At 45.8% G+C, this 19,281-nt stretch overlaps 3 protein-coding genes across 5 annotated transcripts in view; 2 read left to right on the forward strand and 1 right to left on the reverse strand.

The window, feature by feature from the left end:
- Positions 1-2,435: 2,435 nt before the first annotated feature.
- Positions 2,436-5,498, forward strand: LOC119195880 (transmembrane protein 138-like). Its single transcript, XM_037451204.2, has 5 exons — positions 2,436-2,439; positions 3,078-3,264; positions 3,385-3,556; positions 4,206-4,281; positions 5,173-5,498. Exons 1-5 carry the CDS (start codon positions 2,436-2,438, stop codon positions 5,283-5,285), a joined length of 552 nt encoding a protein of 183 aa, XP_037307101.2. The 3' UTR covers positions 5,286-5,498.
- On the reverse strand, positions 5,432-15,001 carry cfap70 (cilia and flagella associated protein 70). Of its 2 annotated transcripts, none has more exons than XM_037486814.2 (25): positions 14,725-15,001; positions 14,396-14,582; positions 13,975-14,070; positions 13,800-13,870; positions 12,687-12,872; positions 12,419-12,601; positions 12,190-12,284; positions 11,756-11,834; positions 11,447-11,584; positions 11,150-11,287; positions 10,796-10,885; positions 10,581-10,672; positions 10,407-10,467; positions 10,108-10,290; positions 9,821-9,952; positions 9,617-9,745; positions 9,232-9,365; positions 8,877-8,992; positions 8,239-8,535; positions 7,835-7,998; positions 7,274-7,573; positions 6,993-7,082; positions 6,656-6,757; positions 6,148-6,195; positions 5,432-5,934 (listed from the first exon to the last, which is right to left on the reverse strand). In XM_037486814.2, the coding sequence occupies exons 1-25, from the start codon at positions 14,812-14,814 to the stop codon at positions 5,836-5,838; spliced, it is 3,300 nt and encodes a 1,099-aa protein (XP_037342711.2). In that variant the 5' UTR covers positions 14,815-15,001; the 3' UTR covers positions 5,432-5,835. The 2 variants fall into 2 exon arrangements, with proteins under 2 accessions (XP_037342711.2, XP_037342703.2); XM_037486806.2 differs by having other exon boundaries at positions 10,796-10,888.
- Positions 15,002-15,640: 639 nt separating this feature from the next.
- ddb1 (damage-specific DNA binding protein 1) overlaps positions 15,641-19,281 on the forward strand; it is a 33,672-nt gene continuing 30,031 nt past the window's right edge. The window contains exons 1-4 of one of the 2 annotated variants that reach the window (XM_062561886.1): positions 15,641-15,832; positions 17,974-18,122; positions 18,463-18,579; positions 18,701-18,922. In XM_062561886.1, coding sequence (XP_062417870.1) covers positions 15,772-15,832; positions 17,974-18,122; positions 18,463-18,579; positions 18,701-18,922 — 549 coding nt within the window. In that variant the 5' untranslated portion in view covers positions 15,641-15,771. The remainder of the gene's footprint in view (positions 15,833-17,973; positions 18,123-18,462; positions 18,580-18,700; positions 18,923-19,281) is intronic. The other variant, XR_009956045.1, reaches the window with a different exon arrangement.

Consider the following 19,281-nt stretch of genomic DNA (forward strand, 5'->3'; position numbering starts at 1 on the left):
TGCCGGGACACCCCGCATGCGTCTGGGTGTGTTCGTTTTCGTGTCCCGGGGCGACGCTTATGTGACAACAAAAAAAAGAGAGAGAGAGCGGTACACGGGAATAAGGTTAAAGTAATAAGTAGTTAATTAAATCTGGAACAAGAAAATAATCGTAATAATGTGATTATTTGGTTAGATTATTTTAAAAAGTTTTTTTTATAGCGCTTCAAAGCTCAAATTATTTTTAAGGTTTAAGGTGTCTCGAAATGGAAAAACTATACTGTGTCATATTTAATGGCGTTTCCCTTATTCTTACACTATTGTAATCATTTAACATATTCTTTATGTGTAAAGCACTTTATATTATAACATTGGTTTTGGTGAGTGAGATATAAATAAACATTACTGTAAAATTGAGTTTATTTGTGCAATATTCTATAAAAACGTTGGAGAAATAAACATTCATCCATAGCGTGTAAAGACAAACATTATTCATTGATATTACATTAATTCAAGTTTTTTTAGGACGCTGCAACATTTTAACGTTGCAACAATTCAAAAAGTTAAACAGATTTTACAGAAACTCCTTCTTTTGACTTACTAAACAATACATTTGTTAATTATTGTGCAGTGGAGAACAATGCGCCACGTCTCTTCTTTTCTTTGAAAAAAATTGAATTTAACACTTCCCTGAATAAAACAGCTTTTAATGATACATTATGCAGGCTTCTTCAATTAATCACAGGAATTCATTTTAATTTACCAAAAGACACACGACGTCCTGACTTGTGTTCATGAACGGTTTTACTGGTTTGGGTGGGTAACCCTGTTAAATGGGCTCCTTCCACAGACCAGCAGAGCACTGGGAGGAGGAACCCTGCAGGTAAAGGGTGCAGCGTTGTATGTTTGTGTTTATTTACCACTAGATGTCGTGTTCTCTATTCTGGATCAACTCCAGATACCCTTGAAAAAGCTCAGACAGCATCCATTAACAAGTAAAAATAACATCACTCAAGATGAATTTTTACCAAGCAGAAAAATCTACAAGGTTTAAGAAAGGAAAAATAAGTTAAATAAAATGCAAATAAGCAGCAGATGCAATGATACATTAAAAGGAAATGATACATTATGATTAAAAAGGAAAGTCCAAAATTGGACCAAAATTGTGTGTTCAGCAAATAAAACACATGAGAAGTTATCTTTCTATGTTACATTTGGTCAGAATAACAATGTGCTCCCGTTGAGGTAAAAGTAAACAAACGGAGAGCAATGTCAGGGCTGACATCTTGTGTTTGCCTATTAGTGAGCGGGGGGGGGGGGGGGTTAAACCCTGTTAATAGGAAGGACACAAGCTGTCAGGCCTGAGTCGTTTCTGGCGGCATGCAACGACAACAACAACAAACACCCACCCTGCAGGTCCAGTGAGCAGCAGCTCACACTCACAAGATGGACGTCTTCTAACCAGGTTCAAACCAAACCCTCTACTCTCATCTGAGAGGGGGCAGAAATGGACGAGCAACTAGCCGTATATTCTCCTCTTTGCTCGTGAACACCGTGGTCCAGGAGCTGGTAGTTGTGCCCCCCCTCCTCACCCCCTCTGACCTCAGCAGGACGGCTCTTATCAGTAAGTCGTCCTGCGGTCTCCAGAAGAACGCCTAATCTTCCTCACACCTGCCAAGCTATAAATACGGGGTCATGGGAGGGAAGGAGCCATGTTGGAGATCCCCGGTGGACTAGCAGTGCACGGGGGGGGGGGGGGGGCAGTGCAACGAGGACCTGCACTCTTTGTGCTCCTCGGAAATGTTTTTTAATGTTTTTAATGAAAGGACTTGTTCCCTTTCTGTATTTTCAGGTGAGAAAGAAGCTGCATTTCTACTTACTAATGTTTAAATATCGTTGTAGTGCACAGCGGTAATTTGATTGAATGTTAAATGATTTTAACTGTAATTTCATGTGATAATTGGATCAGGATTGTGGGCTTGTTTTTAAGGTCTGAAGCTTCATCTGGATATTTGCAGATGGGACTTGGACTATTAGTAGAAAATAGTTACTTGCTGCTAGTGTTGACCAGGACTCTGGAGGAGGAGACATCTCAATGGGAAACCTTCTGCTCAGAGGGATGGTTCCCCTCACAAGCCCATCCGCTCACCTTTTGTGCTGTTAATGAACGTAGATGGTCCGTTTCTCTCCAGAATAACGTGACTGTGCGGTGACCTTGTTCTGTGCTCATAACGAGGTTAGAGGATTATCTTGAGTCATGATTTATGGAAGGGGACAACGGCTGTCAACTTACTCCCATGTCTTTCGGCCCGCTTTGAGCAACACAAGCTGAATAATACAGTCCCGTAACATATATGGGACACGGTGGATATCTTTCACTTCACAGCGACTCCACCAGAGCGACGGGGGGGGAGTCGGATGGAGGCCTGTTCGGCTCATTTCTGTAGCGTTAAAACATGGGTGTGCTAACTGGCTAATTAAATGCTTTAATTCTACACCAGTTACAGAAAACAACCCGGTAGCAAAAATATTCCCTACACGGTAAAGAGAGTGAGGAGGAAGCATCAAGCTCCTCCTCCTCCACCGGTCTGACCCTCTATGCATCTTCACGTTACACCTCCACTACTCCTTTCAGCCCTCGTGGGAACACCTCACCCCGGGGATTTGGGTTTGGCTTTCTGGAAGTCAGCCGGCTGCAGCGGTTCACATAAGAATGGCCGACGCTGCGTTGATTTCAGGCCATCATAAGTTAGATGTTTTTTTCCTTTAAGGAGTTGTGTTCTTCAGCAGAAAGCCAACGTGTCCTTCTCTCTCTCCACAGAGCCTCTGCTGGATTTATCTTCCGCCACAGACTGAGCGGCTCGAGTCCGTGGATGTGGCGGCGGTAGAAATCCCATCGGACATGTGGACACCTGCGAGCTCCACGCAGATCTTCCCAAAACCAGACTCCGTTTCGCGCTTCGAAGGGACTCCAATCTCCCCCAAGTAAACAGGACTCCTTTTTGGCTTTGGAGCCCCCACCCCCCCCCGGAGCCCCCGAGCGGTCTGGGCCTTCGCCAGTGGGATTGATGTTCTTATGTAGTGCGCGTGCGTTGCAGCCTTGGATCCGGCGTGGAACCGCCACAGTCCGCCGGGGCGCCCCGCCTTCGGGCCGGAGACGCTGCAGACCAGCAACTACTCGCTGGTGCTACTGATCCAGCTGAGCCTGCTCTCCTTCGACCTCTTCGTCAACTCCTTCAGCGAGCTGCTGAGGCACGAGCCGGCGGTCCAGCTGGTGCTTTTCATGTGAGTTCCTCACCGCTTCGCCCCCCCGGCTTAAAAACCGTGTGTCCGAGAGGTCCAAAGACAGTAACCTTTCTCCTCTCTGGTCCTTCTCTGTTGCCCTGCGTGCTTTCCACTCAACAGAATCCAGGACATCAGCATCCTGTTCAACCTGATCATCATTCTGCTGATGCTGTTCAACACCTACGTGTTCCAGATCGGCCTGGTCGCCATCCTGCTGGAGCGCTTCAGAGGCGCGCTGGTGCTCTCTGCTCTCTATTTGACCTTCAGCATCATACTCCACTCCTGGCTTATGGTACGAGTGGTTTGCGCACAAATGGACGGAGGTGAATTAGGATCAAAAGCCCCCCCCCGTGGTCACACTCGGTCATTTCCGTTGACCTCGGAGGTTAAATTAAAACCACAAAAACAAATAATACAAACACGAAATGTCCCATTACCCATGGTCCCATCATATTTATCATGCCAGATTGTTGTTTTTTTTTACCACGTCCCAATTCATTTAAACGTCAAATGGGGTATGCTTGAAATACCAGGAAGTCCGGCCACATGCAGTCACATTTGCTTCTGGTACAAAAAGAGTGTCAAAGTTCAACCTGCACGAGCAAAGGAGATCATCCCGTTGCCTAAGTACTTTGTGAGAGCAGCTAAAGGAACCTTAGCCTTGTGCTGATTGTAAAAAGTCATGTTATTTCTGTATATAACGACCAGGCCACCTGCTTAGTTAAGTTATGTAGTGATAAAACATTCATACGGGCTTTGAGAGACACTCACGTGGAGGGGAACTTGCGGGCTTGTTCTATTTGTAGCTTTGGCACAAAATATGTTTAATAATAGTGAGTAAATTGGAACTTAGTGTTTTACCTCCATTTAAAAACATTTTTTTTATGAAGCTATTTGACATCAAAACGACTCACTCAATGTTTTCTGCTTATTCTCTCCAGAATCTACGCTGGCTGAACACCAACAGATTCATTTGGACGGACGGCCTTCAGGTGCTGTTCGTGTTCCAGAGAGTCGGTAAGATGAACTTTACTTTCAAAGTCTACCGCTGTCGATAGAAGGCGAGTCATCGCTGTAGAAGGTTGAGGAGAAGAGAAGCTGCACGTCAGATGTGACGCGCTCACTTTACTGGTTCCCTTGACAACACGATTATGGGGAAAACAAACCTCGTTCGTCAGAGATAATCTCAACAATTCAAAAGCACCTTGAAAGTTATCAGCTGTTTTGTTGTTTTATCTTAGAAAACAACAACAAAACTTGAACCGGACGACTTTTCACAGACATCCAACCAAAAGCACATTCCACAGAGAGCCTGTTGCCCCCGTCACCACCCTGGGTGTGCTTTACATACGCGTGTAAGCTCATAAGTGCATAACAGGATTAGTGGTCTCCCTGTTGTTCTCCTCCCATTGCTTGTTATGTGTGAGGATGGACTGTGGGCACGTTTTATGTCTGCTACTTAAGACCCACGCAGACTCTGCTGAAGACACACTTCTGAGGACACTGTGAACTGTAAATACATAAATAAAATGAGTCATCACCATTGTGATGATGGATTTTGGATCCAGTGGGATGGACTCTTTAAATGGAGCCAAGTGGATTTTCTTGTATTCTTAAAGAAGAATATGAGTTTGCAGAAATGGGAGTAATGTGCAGTTAATCCTCCATTAAATTGGCTTATTAGAGATGGAAGAGAAATTCTATACTTCATTTGTTTAGGGGTTAGTCGTGATGCTGTCATTTAATTTACTGATTAGAACTTACGATATGAGTATATAAGCATCACCCTTGTATCCTTTAAGTAATACCGTATAAAGGCTTTATTTATTGTGTTGGGTGTGATGACTGAATAAAAACACTAATACTACTGTTTTCTACATATTTCTGATGAAACCCTTCCCCCCACAGCCTCTGTGCTGTACTACTACCTGTACAAGAGGACGTCAGAGTACCTGGGTGACCCCCGCCTCTACGAGGACTCGCCGTGGCTGCGGGAGCTGTTTGCTCGGGTCAGACAGTGACCCCACCGACAGAGGAAGGCAATGAAAGGGCTCCACGTGGACAGCAGAGACGTCCCACGTGCAGGGGGACAGTGTCCAGGAGCAGTATTCCAATGCATCTCAGACTGATTCCAAAGAAAATACCAATGGCACTCTGGGGACACTCGTTTAAAATAGGACATTTAATGTCAAATATGCATTATAAATACATTTGACGGGACACGTTGAACAGAACATTTCCTTTCCAGCGCAGGAAGGATTGTGCCAAAATCTGCTGAGACGTTTTAGCACTACGAGGTCTCTGCAGGTGAAAGCGGCGTGGGACGGTTTCTAATATTCTGTGATACCACTTGCCCTTTTACCTTTTCTCTTCCTCATGCGGTACATTTAAAAAAAAGAATATTGCAGTTGTTTTGTACACATTTGTGACTATTTGCGTTGCTTTGAGTTTGTCTGTAATGCTGAACATTGTTTGACTTGATTACAGTTACTAGAACTGGAAAATCTGACCGTGTTACATGCTTAAAAATACAATAAAAACGTGTTTTGTGTGTTTTGTATGAAATGTACTTCACGAGCTGTTCCCAAAGCAGGACGCCAGCGGAGTGAAGCGGAGCTTCTCCTTCAGCTCGGAGAACTCTTTGAGCAACGGCTCCTCCTGCAGGTCGAACTAAATGCCAAGATTTGAGAAAAGCTTTTCATTAGATGGGAGGGGGGGGGGGGGGTCTTACTGTGAAATATTAAATAAGTATTGGCCTTTCAGGTCTTAGTGACAAATAACAGCTAGATTTGTTGAATGATTTGTTAATCATTATTAATATTGTTAAATATGAATATATTATTAATGTTAATTACAATGATTTAAAACCGCAGACGAACTCACCCTTTTTGCATGTTTGTGGAACTGCTCCGCTTCCTCTCGTCTGCCCGACTGAAAACAAAAGGTCCATTCGGCGGTTAGTTCAGGTTCCTGTGACCGGCGTGGGAAAACCCAGTGGCAGACAGAGAAAAGGTGAACCTCATGTTTTTATTCTCGTGTCACTGACAAAGAGTGAAAAGTATACATAGAATTGAGAATTGAGCAAAGAACTTAAAGCTTACAATCTCAAACGTTTTCATGTTGAGGAACAGTGGTTCCCTCTGTTTTTGCAATGATAAATAAGTATATGTGAAATTCTGTTTATGTCAAAGTACTTGGCTGACAAACGTTAATAACTCCACCACGCTACAGGATCACAGCATAGAGCCCATGGAAGTATTATAAGGTGATAAAAGCGACAATAATATACAAGTGCACAGCTTTCTTTGATTTTTAGGGATTCTTGTCCCCACTCTGACGAGGCCGAGCCTTAACTGGGACACTGGGTGTGTTTTTCCAGGTCAGCACTCACCCTGAGGCAGACCAGAGACAGGTAAGCCCACACCTCTGCGTTCTGCCAGTTCCGGTGGTTGGCCTCAGTCAGAGCTTCCTCAGCAGCACACAGCTCCTCCAGCTACAAAACACACACACACACACACACAGGGCTCGCCTCCACACAAAGCAAAAGAAAACCAGCCCACAGCTGTGTACAGATGTACACAGAACACTTCAGTAACCTGAGCTCCGTTCACAGTAGAATGAGGGCAGTGTAACCTCAACGCCTCAAACGCCGACTAAATAAAAACCGCTCTGTGTGCTTTCAAATGCAGAATACAACCGTGTCTGCATGTGTGGGGATGGGATTTTACCCGGTAACAGGCGGTGCCCAGGCCCAGCCATGTGAGGCAGGACGGAGACTCCTCACAAGCCCGCAGGTACACGCCTTTGGCTTGCTCATACTGAAAGATAAAACAAAACAAAAAGGCACACTAAAAAGGGATTTATTTACACTGCAATTAGTGGCTTCACACCAGATGGTTTGCAGTGAAATGCAAGACATTAAATGGGGATTCTGGGATTTCTGCCCCGAGACGCGCTCCCTCCCTCGGTTGTTCACACGGGGGGGGGCGTTTCAGGGGGATCATCTGACCTTCTCCTGCTGGAGGTAGATGGATCCCAGGCGCAGGAGGACCAAGTCACAGTCTGATGGCGGCTGCGGGAAGTTCAGGCTCCACTCGTAGCTCCTCCGGGCGTCAGTGAAGGCCCCGAGCAGGAATTGGCAGTGACCGTTCAGCGCCCACGCGTCGCTGGTGAACAACGCCTCCCGGAGGCTGTTGGCGGCGCCGCGGTAGTCCGCTCGGAGCAGCTGCAGCCGGGCCAGGAGGAGAGGGTAGGAGACGCTGGGGCCGGCGTCGGACAGCAGCTCCAGGGACAGAGCGCGCTCCGCCATCTGACCACGGGAGGGACAGGGACGGCTGACTATCAAACTAATGTGAGCCTGCTAGGAGACACTGTTCAGTCTCAGTAGAGTCTACGGAGACCCAGCAGGGATCTGAGAACAGTGTTGGACGAAGAAGCTGTCGGCTTAAGTGTGTGGGAGAGACAAACATCTGGCTTCACTTAAACATAACAGATGAAGAGTTATCGATGGCGGTCGTTAATCCATTCGGCTCCAGAACTAAGACTCACAAAGCCACCGAGTGTTCTTTACCTGCAGAGCAGAGTTCTGCAGCAGGAACTGAGCCGCCTCGGTGTAAATGGTGGAGGAGGGTTTAGCTGGAGCTGATATGGAGCTGGCGCTCACGTTCACTGGAGGCTTTCCTTGCACCTCCGAGTCCTGGTCCTGGTCCTGGTCCTGGTCTCTGCACTGTGGGTCTGAGAGAGAATGACGCCAATGACTGCAGCCCAGACTGAAGGGATCATTTATACTATATTCATAGTAAATTCTACTCATAAAAAAATAAGTTGGATGTGATCATTAACAGATCTCAGTGTGTTTCATAATAACATCCTTTAGGACGAGAGTGGCCTCTTTTATGTTTAATAGTGTAAACAGACTTCTCAACACGTGAGTTCACCCAGATGAAGAGGCGTCGCACCCGTTATCCCGCTCACCTTCCTTATCGCTGGGAGACGGACATGCAGCTGTGTCTTTCTCCTCATCCTCCTCCTCCTCATTTGCCTCCTTAGTCCCTTTCTCCGCCTCCTCCTCCTCCTCATTTGCCTCCTTAGTCCCTTTCTCCGCCTCCTCCTCATTTGTCTCCTTCGTCTCTTTTTCCGCCTCCGACTCCTCCTCCACCTCCTTCCCGCTCTGTGTTTGCTTCTTTCCTTCGTTCGCCCTCAGCTGCCTTCTGGCCTCCAGGAAAGCGCTCTCTGCCAGGATGGATTCGCTCTGGATCTCGTGGTGCAAACCTGGGCAGCAGAGATAGAAACCTGAAATCCGGCTATGCAACTCCCAGAAAGCATCTGTCTCAGTCGATTATGGTCAGAGATCCAGACGGCTGATAATAATGTTTTTCAACCATAAACTGTAGAGAATGTTTTTAGACTCCTAAATTGAAAATGATCTTAAAAAGTGAGATTTTCCCACAGTGTTAAGGAATGTCAATACTGCCTTAAAATAGGAATCAAAGAAACGAGGGAACATCTTGTGATGAGTAAATTAAGATATTGTTGGTTTACATTCTCCCGGTGGAGGAGCCCCTCCAGTATGTGTTCTGTGGCTCACAGTGACCAGTGTGACCAGGACTCACCCAGCAGCGTCCAGGCCACCACGCTGGGCGGCTCTATGCTGGCGGCTCTCTCCAGGAAGGTCCGGGCCTCCTCGTGACCCTCAAACATCGCCGCCAAGACGCCGCACATCATCAGGCTGGAGAAACAAGGAGAAACACGGACACGCAGGTCTCGACTTGAGATCACTCGATATAACCGTGAGTCACCTCCCGAAGAAAAACGACGTCGAGCTCCAGATTCTACCCTTCCACGCAGTATCGGTTTGTGATGTCACGCAGTTAGTTATGGACAATAAGTGATGAGGTGGAGGTGAGTTGTGGCTCTGTTGCTATATTTGACCTAAATATATATTTTTCTCATTGATATCTTTCTAACCTGGGCCTGTGTGCCTGCTGGACGGACACGGCGTCATGGAAGCACTCTCTGGCCTTCATGTAGTCTCCGGTCAGCATGTAAAGTCCCCCCCACTCAAACTTGTGGGAGGCGTCAGTCGGCTCCCTCACCACCAACTGGAGGACAAACAAAAAACAAGAGTTCAGGCCTTTCAACATTATCTTATCCAGTCATCATCTGCAGAGAGATCCTGACCACGAAACAAACACACAAACACTAATAAGCTGCAGCGTTTGCTGAGAATCCGAACGTGAACATTAAGGAATTCATTTAGAATCTGCAAAGTTGTCCAGCAAGCTCTTTTCCTCATTTATTATGAGCGAGGAGGAAAAAAAGGAGGCGAGGAAGACTGCTACTGCTATTGTACCTCTTGGTAGTGCTCCACAGCCTTCTGATGATCTCCAATGAGCTGAGCCTCTCTGGCAAAATGTCTGAGCTGAGAAGAACTCAACTGGATCTCATCCGGTGAGTCATCAACAACGTCATGTGAGTAGATCTGGTGAGGGGGGGGGGGGGGAAGATACATTTAGATCTACAGTAGAAACACACACACTTTGTGTGTGTGCGTTACCTTGTTGTGAGCTACGTGCATCTCGTCCACCAGGTAGACATAGAGCTTGCTGACAAAGCGTCTGAGCTCCTGAGGGTCATCGATGGGCTGCGTCCGCTGCATTTTGTCACGTACGATCCTCACCACCGAATGCTACACACACACAGACACACACACACACACACACATACGTATGTTGTCAAATAGTCACAGAAGAGCCACCTCTACAATAAAAAAAAAAACAACCCCGCTGGGCCACAGCTCTGGACTCTTAGTTTTATCCATCGACTGAGGCGGCGTGTTCCGACCTTCATCTGCTCCTTGAAGGCGCAGTATCTCCCGGAGTCGTTGAGCGATCCCATCAGCTCAACGTACATCTGCTCCCGGCTGAGGTTTTCCGACGGCTCGCACCCGGCCGCCAACAATTCCCCGTACTGGTCCGAGACATGGGTCACCACGTTGCCCACCTGCCTGTGGAAGTCCAGCACGGCCTGCGGGAAGACGCACCCCGCGGGGAGAGATCAGCGAGAAGGGCAGACTCTCCGCTGGTGTGTGGTTCATTTTGTGTGTCTGTGCGTGCGTGTGTGTGTGTGTGCGTGTGTCTCACTCTTTCTGCTCTGCTGGGACCCGCTGGGTGTGGAGGTTTGGGAGGGATCAACGCCCTCACCCTGCAGGAAATACAAAGACATCTCAGCACAGCCTGGACTTTGGCGTAGAAACGGAGCCTGAAAATGAGGCAGTCACACTTGCTGAGCCCGGGAGGATTGATCCAACACATTACCTACTGGACAGCTCCTCTGCGGGGGTTTTGGATACAAGCGGTTTCTCCAAGGTTATCTCAATGATAATATAAGTTCTGGCCTCGGCATACATCTGCAACAAACAGGAATAAGAAGCTAACACCGTATATATTAGACTGTAACTATGACCACATTTAAAAGTAAACGATGGTGTAATACGGTACAGAGTTGTTGTTGTTGTTCCCTGAAAGCTTACATTTGCCTCCAAATTGAGGTGCAGCTCACTTTCGGCCCCCCCGTTGGCCCCCACGTCAGCTGCAGCAATTCTGCTCTGACTGCCAGGGTGCTGCTGGAATGGAAACAGGTGACATCAGCGTCGTAAAGTGTGGACTGCACCATGTTCAGCATCAATAAGGCAGCTAACAATGAATCTATAAGAGACGATCCTTTGTCTGAGATAGAGAATAAAAGTTATCCTGTTTGGCCCGAGGTTGAAAAGCTCTTCGAAACTTTTGTGGACTTATTTTACAGAACTCGCCAAGCTCCTGAAAATGCATGTGAACAAATGTAAAAGTGGAAAATCTCCTCCCACCATGTCAGCCTTCCCGACCTTTTTGGCCGGCTCTTTGGACTCCTTCGCTCCGCGCGCCCTCGCCTTGTGGGAGCCCGCGGCTGAGCCGGTACGACCTTTGACCTGGTTGGCTGCCAACTTGACGTGCTCCTTTAGCACACTGACACTCCGCTTGGCCTTGAAGTAAAAGATCGATAAGAAACAACTTATTTACGTCCTGGGCCCGCCGGGGCGGAGCTGGTATTGATCATTCCATCAGACTCGTTGGTTCCAGAAAGTGGATAAAAAAAAACTACGAGTTAATTAACAAAACTGAAAGTTGTACGTCTGATCCACCTTTTTCAGCAACTCAGCCTCGGAGAAGGTTTGGATGCTGTAGGCTCCTCGGATGCGGCGGACTCCAGGGAACAGAAGCCGCCCCATGTCCACAAACGCCACACCGTGGAAGGGGATCTCCAGGTTCCCCTCAGCTAGCTGCTCTCACACACACACGCACACGCACGCATGCAGGTGCACACACACAGTGAACTTGCTTGATCAGTCATTAACCATATCTTTAAATCTATACACGCACACACACAATACAGCTCAGAGAGAGACAGAGAGAGAGAGAGAACCCCTCCTTAGATTACAAAGCTGTCTCACCATCTTGGTTTCTGCTGCCTTTGTCAGCCTCATTATCTCCAGGGGCCACAGTCGGCTCTCTGTGATCTTCTGCCGCAGCCTGAACATCGATGGACAGATTTTAAGATTATTTTTTTCCAAACTGTTGTATTTCTGGCTCTGTAGTTCTATTCATACGGGTTCTCCTTATGCAACCAATCCACTCGCGAGCAATTCGAGAGCAGATGAAGAGAGCGTCTCTCTTCATCACTTCGGGACTTATTCTAGAGAACACTCTACGATCCTTAAAGGTGGTTATTCTAAATAAAGCCCAGGCACAGCCTTAAGAACCTGGTGACTGACTTTCCCTTTATAGAACAACCGTGTATAACGTATTAAATCATAATGTAACAAACGTGTGTAAGAGGCAGCATGGTGAAGTAGGAGGAAGTGTGTGTTGTGTGTGTGCAGCAGACCTGCTGGTTCCTCCCGCGTCCAGGAAGCAGGGCATCTCCGTGTCCCAGCTCACCCTGTTCTTTGTGATCTCGGTAGTTTTGCGAAACGCCTGGTCCTGAAGGAACAAGTCGACACTCGGTAACGGAGTCCGCTCCCACGCGGGAGTCAGAGGCGAGGGGCGAATTCTGTGTTCATGGGTAAATGTGTTGACTGAATGTGCCCTTCCCTCCCCATCCAGGCCATCCATACCTCGGCCCCCGTCAGCTCGCCGTCCTCCTCCTCCCCGGGCTGTACCTGGAGGAAGGCAGCGGGCAGGAAGTGGTTCGCCGGGACCAGCAGCGCCTGATGGGGCCTCTTCTTCTGTCGACCATTTGGCTCCCTCTGCCCGCCGGCCTTCAGCTGCCCCTCACAGAACAGCAGCACCTGATCCTTCTGCAGGTCGGAGGGATCGAACAGCCGCCGCGTTCAATTCGCTAGCATCTTAAGATTATGTTGTCAAACTAAATAACACACTCACCTGTGCAGTGAGCGGGACCTCCAGAGCAGCAGAGTATTTGCAGGGAGTGGAGCCTGACTCCAAGGACCACGACTCGGGGATGGAGAAGGCCGTCTCCACGGTTACCCTCAGCAGGTTGGAGGATGACAGCTCGGCCTCCGAGAGCAACGGATCCGTCACACTGACACGCACGCACAGGGTGGGCTGCTAGAGGGGGTCAGACCACGGGGAACAATCACGGTCTCGTAGCGGCATTATTTTTGTATCCATCCAAGTCAATCCACGAATAGATTAGAATGATTCTCGTCTGTCTTTTCCACCTTTTCCTAGTGCTAGTGATGATGATATGACGATGATATCCAGCCAAACTAACTGTCCTCTGGTGAGTTGATGATTTACCCGATTTCTCCACTTTAACAGGACTTTTCTGGCCAACTGCTGCTGTCTCTCTTTAATAGCTGTCTCCACATTCAGGCTACTCTGTGGCTGTAGAACATTAACTGATTAAGAAATCCAGAAAGAACCACTTCCAATTCATCAGCTCTTTGAGTGAACCAGTGATAAGGGTATGAGTTCATATCATGGATACAAATATTACAAAAAAGAATTCTGTGAAATGGGAAACGACCTGGAAACTTGGTAAAGAACACATGTGACGGTCTGTTTAGGGCTTATCCACTAAATAAACACCAGCAATATTAAAGGCATGGCTAAAGATCTACAGATAACTCTTGCCTCTGCCTCTTTCACCCCTCACATAGCACAAGATAATCTTTTAAAATCTTTTTTAATTTTAAGAATTGCACTTAAAAAAGGCAGTTCATTGCATGAATGGCTGCATTAGTGGCCCTATTATGGCGAGTCCACTAACACAAGTATCAACGGTTAAAATGGGACGGTAGGAGTTCGGATTGGAGTTCAAATGAGATATAGTAAACAAAAACAAAAGTACATAAAATTCAATGTTAGGACCACACGTATTATATGTAAACATCAGATTACTCTGCTACGAACCATTTCCCTTCAATCACACATGATGGTCTTCTATTAACACGCAAATGGAAATGTAAAGTAACAGGTCACGGTGTGCTTTACTGATAAGTGGGAGATATTATTGGGGAGTCATCAACAAACCGGGGTGGTGTTTTTGGCCGAGGAGGCGATCACTGGATTCACTGGGACTTTGACCGAGAAGCTGCACTGACCTAAACACAGAAGGGCAAATCATTCCAGCTATGAAAGTGCTGCTTTTAAAAAGGAATGCGCTGATCTGAGCTCAGCTGAAAGCAGACTCGTCTCCCGCAGGCACCTTGTAGCAGCGGCTGCAGGTCGACCACAGCTTGGCCCACCACCGACGTCCTCGCCACAGCTTTCTTCTCCTCGGGCAGGAACTCCCTCACCGTCACTGACCACAATCGAGACAGAGACGTGGAAAATGCCATCATCCGATGACAAAACCTGAATATTTTAGATGTTGACGGTCGTTTAAGACGTTTCTATTAGACAACAACCATGAATGAACATGGGGAGCAAGTACAAAGTTGCATGGCAGCAATAGAAAACATTTTACAAATGAAAATAACAATACATCAGACTAAATGTGCACATTGTCAGCTCAGTGTGGCTTTAAAGAGGGACGCTAGAAGAGCATTTTTTTAAACGAGACTTGACCAAAGTGGAGCCCAGATGTTTCCACATCTCCACAGGTCCGGTACCAGGACACAGCTTACGGATCAGGGGTTTGCTGAGGAGCTCGCTGAGCGCCTCCGCGTCACCACGGCAGAGGAGGCCGCAGGTGAAGTTATAGTCCACGCGCTGCGCCACCTGCTCCACCTCCTTCCTCTCCGACTCTCCCAGCACATTTCCGTCCACCTCCACCTGCACTGAACTCTGGAAGACGCCGGTCTTCTTCGCCTGCTGAAGAGAGAGGGAACACAACATGTGAACCATTAGAATACACTATAACGTTTGGGTTAACGTTACTTACGCATTCAAGCTAAGTTCGTTGGCTAACTAGTTAGCATGTGTGAAGTTAGTCTCTTTTACAACAGTAACTTACATTTAACGAGCTCGGCAGGTAATTTCCACGCACGACAGTTACTTCGATAGTTGTATAGTTTGTTTCTTCGATACTCTCTGCAGTGTCCATTATGTTCAATGTCAGACTCGTGTCAGAACTGTTTTATTAAACTTAGCGTTGGATACCGGGAGTCCCGTTTCCACGGCAACAGCGCTACACGCTGTGGTGCGTTCAAGTGGAATCGGATATTTACCGAGAGACCAGCAACAACCGTCCAACACAAAAAGTAAATAAAATAAAACATAGACGATGAGACATACTTCACAAACGTATGATCAGACCTCCGTGTATGAAATATATTATGTAATACACTATTTTTATTGTTGTCATTGCAAAATGTTTGTTTATCTTCAAGAATTGTTTATGTTTCATCAAAGAATTTCCTGCTTTATTCACCTCATACACAGCAATATTTCTCCTCCCACAGTATTCAGGAGACGTATACTGTATATTGTAACTCTAACAATGCCAAAGAGGCAGCAGAGGGCACTGCTCTCCATGCTAACATTGCTAGTAGTGGTGCAACACCTACCAGTGGGCCTGTTGCGCAAAGATTTTAAATATTGTGTCCGATTTCCTAATTGGTTTTAGTGATCCTCGAGGTATTAAAGGCCCTGCGTGGCAACCTCTGTCCTTATCATTTTATGTAGACATATTATATTATTAATTTCTTTATAACTTTCACATGTATTATGTACATTCAAAATTTCCCTCTGAATAGTTGTGGAATAGAAGTATAAGACTGGAAAAAAATAGTGATACTCGAAATAAGTTAAAGTAGCTCATAGTTATAACCCAGTACTTTGTACATGTTCCTTATCACCGCTGGTGGTGTAACCCATTGAGACCAACAGGCCTCCGACACACCAGGGGGCGCTCCTTTCCCTCCATCTACCACTTCCGGTCTACGCTCCACGCTCAAACGGCTGCGCTAACTACTTCCGGAAGTTTTTATTATCAATGATTTTGTCACTTGTGCGAGATTAAAACACTTCTCTGGTGTTTGTTTTTTGTTGTTGTCCAAAAATGTCGTATAACTACGTGGTAACAGCCCAGAAGCCGACGGCGGTGAACGCCTGCGTCACAGGTAAAAAAAAAAAACCAAAGCGCTGTTTGTTGTGACCGTTTTGCCACCTGCGTGCTAGCCGAGCTCCCGCGCTGCCACCGAAATGCTCTAGAAAAGGGGCCTGTGGTAGCCGCTAACTGTTGTTATGCTAACCCAAACGTTTCGTTGTTGGATTAGCAACAACATGTACGCACAAAGTCACGACGCACACCTGTTTTTAAGTCTTTAATTTATGCAACGCCCGTTCCAACGCTCACCCGACCTGGTCGCCACCGCGCTCTGGTTCTTCTTCTCAGGCTGCAGACGTTAGCTGTTGTCGTGTTGGCTACTTAACAAATTAATCCGAACTCTCTGTTTTGCGTGTTGTTGTTCATTCAAATCACATCTCTCCACTTGCACCTGAAGCGAAATTAAATCATGCCACAGTCACGCATGAGACATTAATCTTGGATTTTAACTTCTGCATTTGACTTTAACGTGAATGTCCACCTTCCTGTTTACTTATACTTATATAAATTTATAATAGTAACATAATTCTAATGAGGCTATTATTGTATGTATTATTGCAAACATGATGTAACGTTAGATTTGATTCATATTTGCTGAGTGCCTGTGTGTGTGTGTGTGTATATATATATATATATATGACGCTACATACATGCATTATTTGTAGGTGTACATAAGTACCTTGGTTTTCAAAGGTCGTAGGACTGTTGCAGTAAATGACATGTAATGTAATGTAAAGTACAGAATAGAATAGTAACTTGATATATTTTCTCATATTCTCACATCTCAGCATGGAAATGCTTCACTGCTAGCTTTCACTTTATTTTACAATATAGAGATGAGGATTTAAATATGGGTAAAGATGGACAATATGCAGATCTAAAGTCTGCAGCCGTTTACTTATTTGATTGATTGGTTTAATAATTTCTTTAGCTGTAGAGTCAACAAGATGTTGAATGAGATATAAATGCCAATCATTCATCAAAGCCTAACTCAGATTTTATTTTCTCTTGTCTTACTATTACATTCTTTTTTACGTTTTAAAAAGCAAACAAATGTTTGTTTTAACTTAATGAATCAATATTAATTAATCAACATGTAACAGATTAATAAACTAGTAGTTGCAGTGTATATTTTTTTGCCTTCCTCTGTTTTACATTGTTATAGGTTTGAGTATATTATAGTAATTAGAATTCTTTTGTATTATTGTAACATTTCTTTAGTGAAATTCAAAGCAAAACCGAAGTAAAACTCCATAATGAAAATAATCTTATTGCTGGTGTAAATGTTTGGGTTGACCTGGATGTATGATCTTTTAGGACCTTTTAAAACTTTAAAAAAGTTTCTTGTAAATTTTCAATTCAGCCTGAAATCCAAATAAAACCAAAATGAAATATCTTTTAGTAGCAACTATTAGGGCTGTCATCCAATATTCTATATTCTAATAGTCGTTAAAAACAGCTATTCGAAAAAAAAAGAAGAAAAACAACAGCGGCAGGGCGCGACCGTCTGCTTTGCTATTGTACTGCTGTGTTGACTTTATATGAATGAAATAGACTAGACAGGCTACCACAGCTTCATGCACTGGTTTGATTATTTGCAGTTTCATGCCAAAGAAAAGTTCCATGTTTACACAGCACAGCTCGCAGCATTCAATGCCGGTACTATACTCTGTTTGTTTCAATCACTGAATGAAACCTGCCAAATTTGGGACAAGAATTTCAACCTCCAAGGTCTGCGGTCTTGGCCATTAGTTCATTTACTTATGTGTAGGTAATATGTTGTTAAATATTTCTAAACTTAATAGAAATTAACTTTACAGTTAGTTATGTCGTTGTATTAATTTGTCCTGTTATCTACAGCCCTAATGCACAACCTATGGAACTCCTCAACCAGGAAAGACGCTGCAGAATCAGCTGCGGTTTGTGCATGCGCGCTTGACGTATGTGATATTTGAATATATGTGTTTTTTTTAAAGCAAATATTCAAACGTCATTCTTGAATCATTTTGAAAGTCCTAGCACCTATAATCTCTGCGATCAATAAACATTTTTTCTCTGGGGTTTGTTTGATGTCGTGGATATTGACGCTGCTCCACCGTTGGTATTTATCCACCTCTTTGCCGTAACACGAGCTAAACGCTGCTGTGTCTCCAGGTCACTTCACCTCCGCTGACGACCTCAACCTGCTCATAGCGAAGAACACCCGGCTGGAGATCTATGTGGTGACGGCGGAGGGCCTAAGGCCCGTTAAGGAGGTCGGCATGTACGGGAAGATTGCTGTCATGGAGCTCTTCAGGCCGAAGGTGGGTGGTGTTTGTTTAAAATATTAAATAAGTCATGTTGTTATTGCTGCTTGTTTTATCTAGAGTATAGTATTTTTGCCTTCCTTTTTTACTCTACACTATACTTGTTTTTATTAGATTCTCTTATACTTGGCTGTGCCACGTAGTACGTGGTTCCATTAATCCATAGGAGTTTGCAAAGGAAGTCTTTGCCTCTGTGCTCAGGACCAAGGAGTCCCTGCAGAATAGCTTTTATTGACTCTGTAGTGGATTCACAGGCCGGTCGAGGCCGCTGCAGTTTAATTAGGATCCTGCCTCTGCATGTTTAACGACTCCGGCGTCCCATTCTGTTGTTGTTCAGGGCGAGAGCAAAGACCTGCTGTTCATTCTCACATCCAAGTACAACGCCTGCATCCTTGAATACAAACAGACCGGGGAGAGCATCGACATCATCACTCGCGCCCACGGAAACGTCCAGGTGGGTCAGGAGCTTCTGGAGGGTTCACCGGGTTCTCGCATCTTCTCAATAAGCTGCTGTTCTGTGACTAGAGACTCTCTGTGTGCATCTTTTTTTCACAAATCGGATTCCTCTTTGGCAGGATCGTATCGGGCGCCCGTCAGAAACTGGTATTATCGGCATCGTGGACCCAGAATGCCGCATGATTGGACTGCGGCTGTACGACGGGTTGTTCAAGGTGATCCCACTGGACCGGGACAACCGCGAGCTCAAGGCCTTCAACATCCGACTGGAGGAGCTGCAGGTCATCGACGTGCATTTCCTGTACGGCTGCCAGGCCCCGACGGTCTGCTTCATCTACCAGGTACTGGAGGACCAACTGTGTGTGTGTGTGTGTTTGACGTGTGCATCTTCATGTGTTCACTATTGGTTGAAGGAAAATAGTTCCTTCGTGGAAATATGACCCTGTGGCGGTTTTCTATAAACAACCAAGTGTTCTGTATACATTCAGTGCGTCGCAGGGTGGATCCTGGAGGTCTGTCCATCCTGTCAAGTCCTTTTTCCCCACTTTTCTTTTGATTTATTAACTCAGTAAACATTATAAATATCACTTAATGGTCTGTCACCTGCACAAATGGAAAAACCAAAGGTTGAACCTTTCAAAGAAAGACATCTACTGTGTGCTAGTGGAGGTCCTGAACTTCATCCCACTCTGCCCTCCAG

The sequence above is a fragment of the Pungitius pungitius genome, chromosome 4, assembly GCF_949316345.1.
Source record: "Pungitius pungitius chromosome 4, fPunPun2.1, whole genome shotgun sequence".
Classification (NCBI taxonomy): Eukaryota; Metazoa; Chordata; class Actinopteri; order Perciformes; family Gasterosteidae; genus Pungitius; species Pungitius pungitius.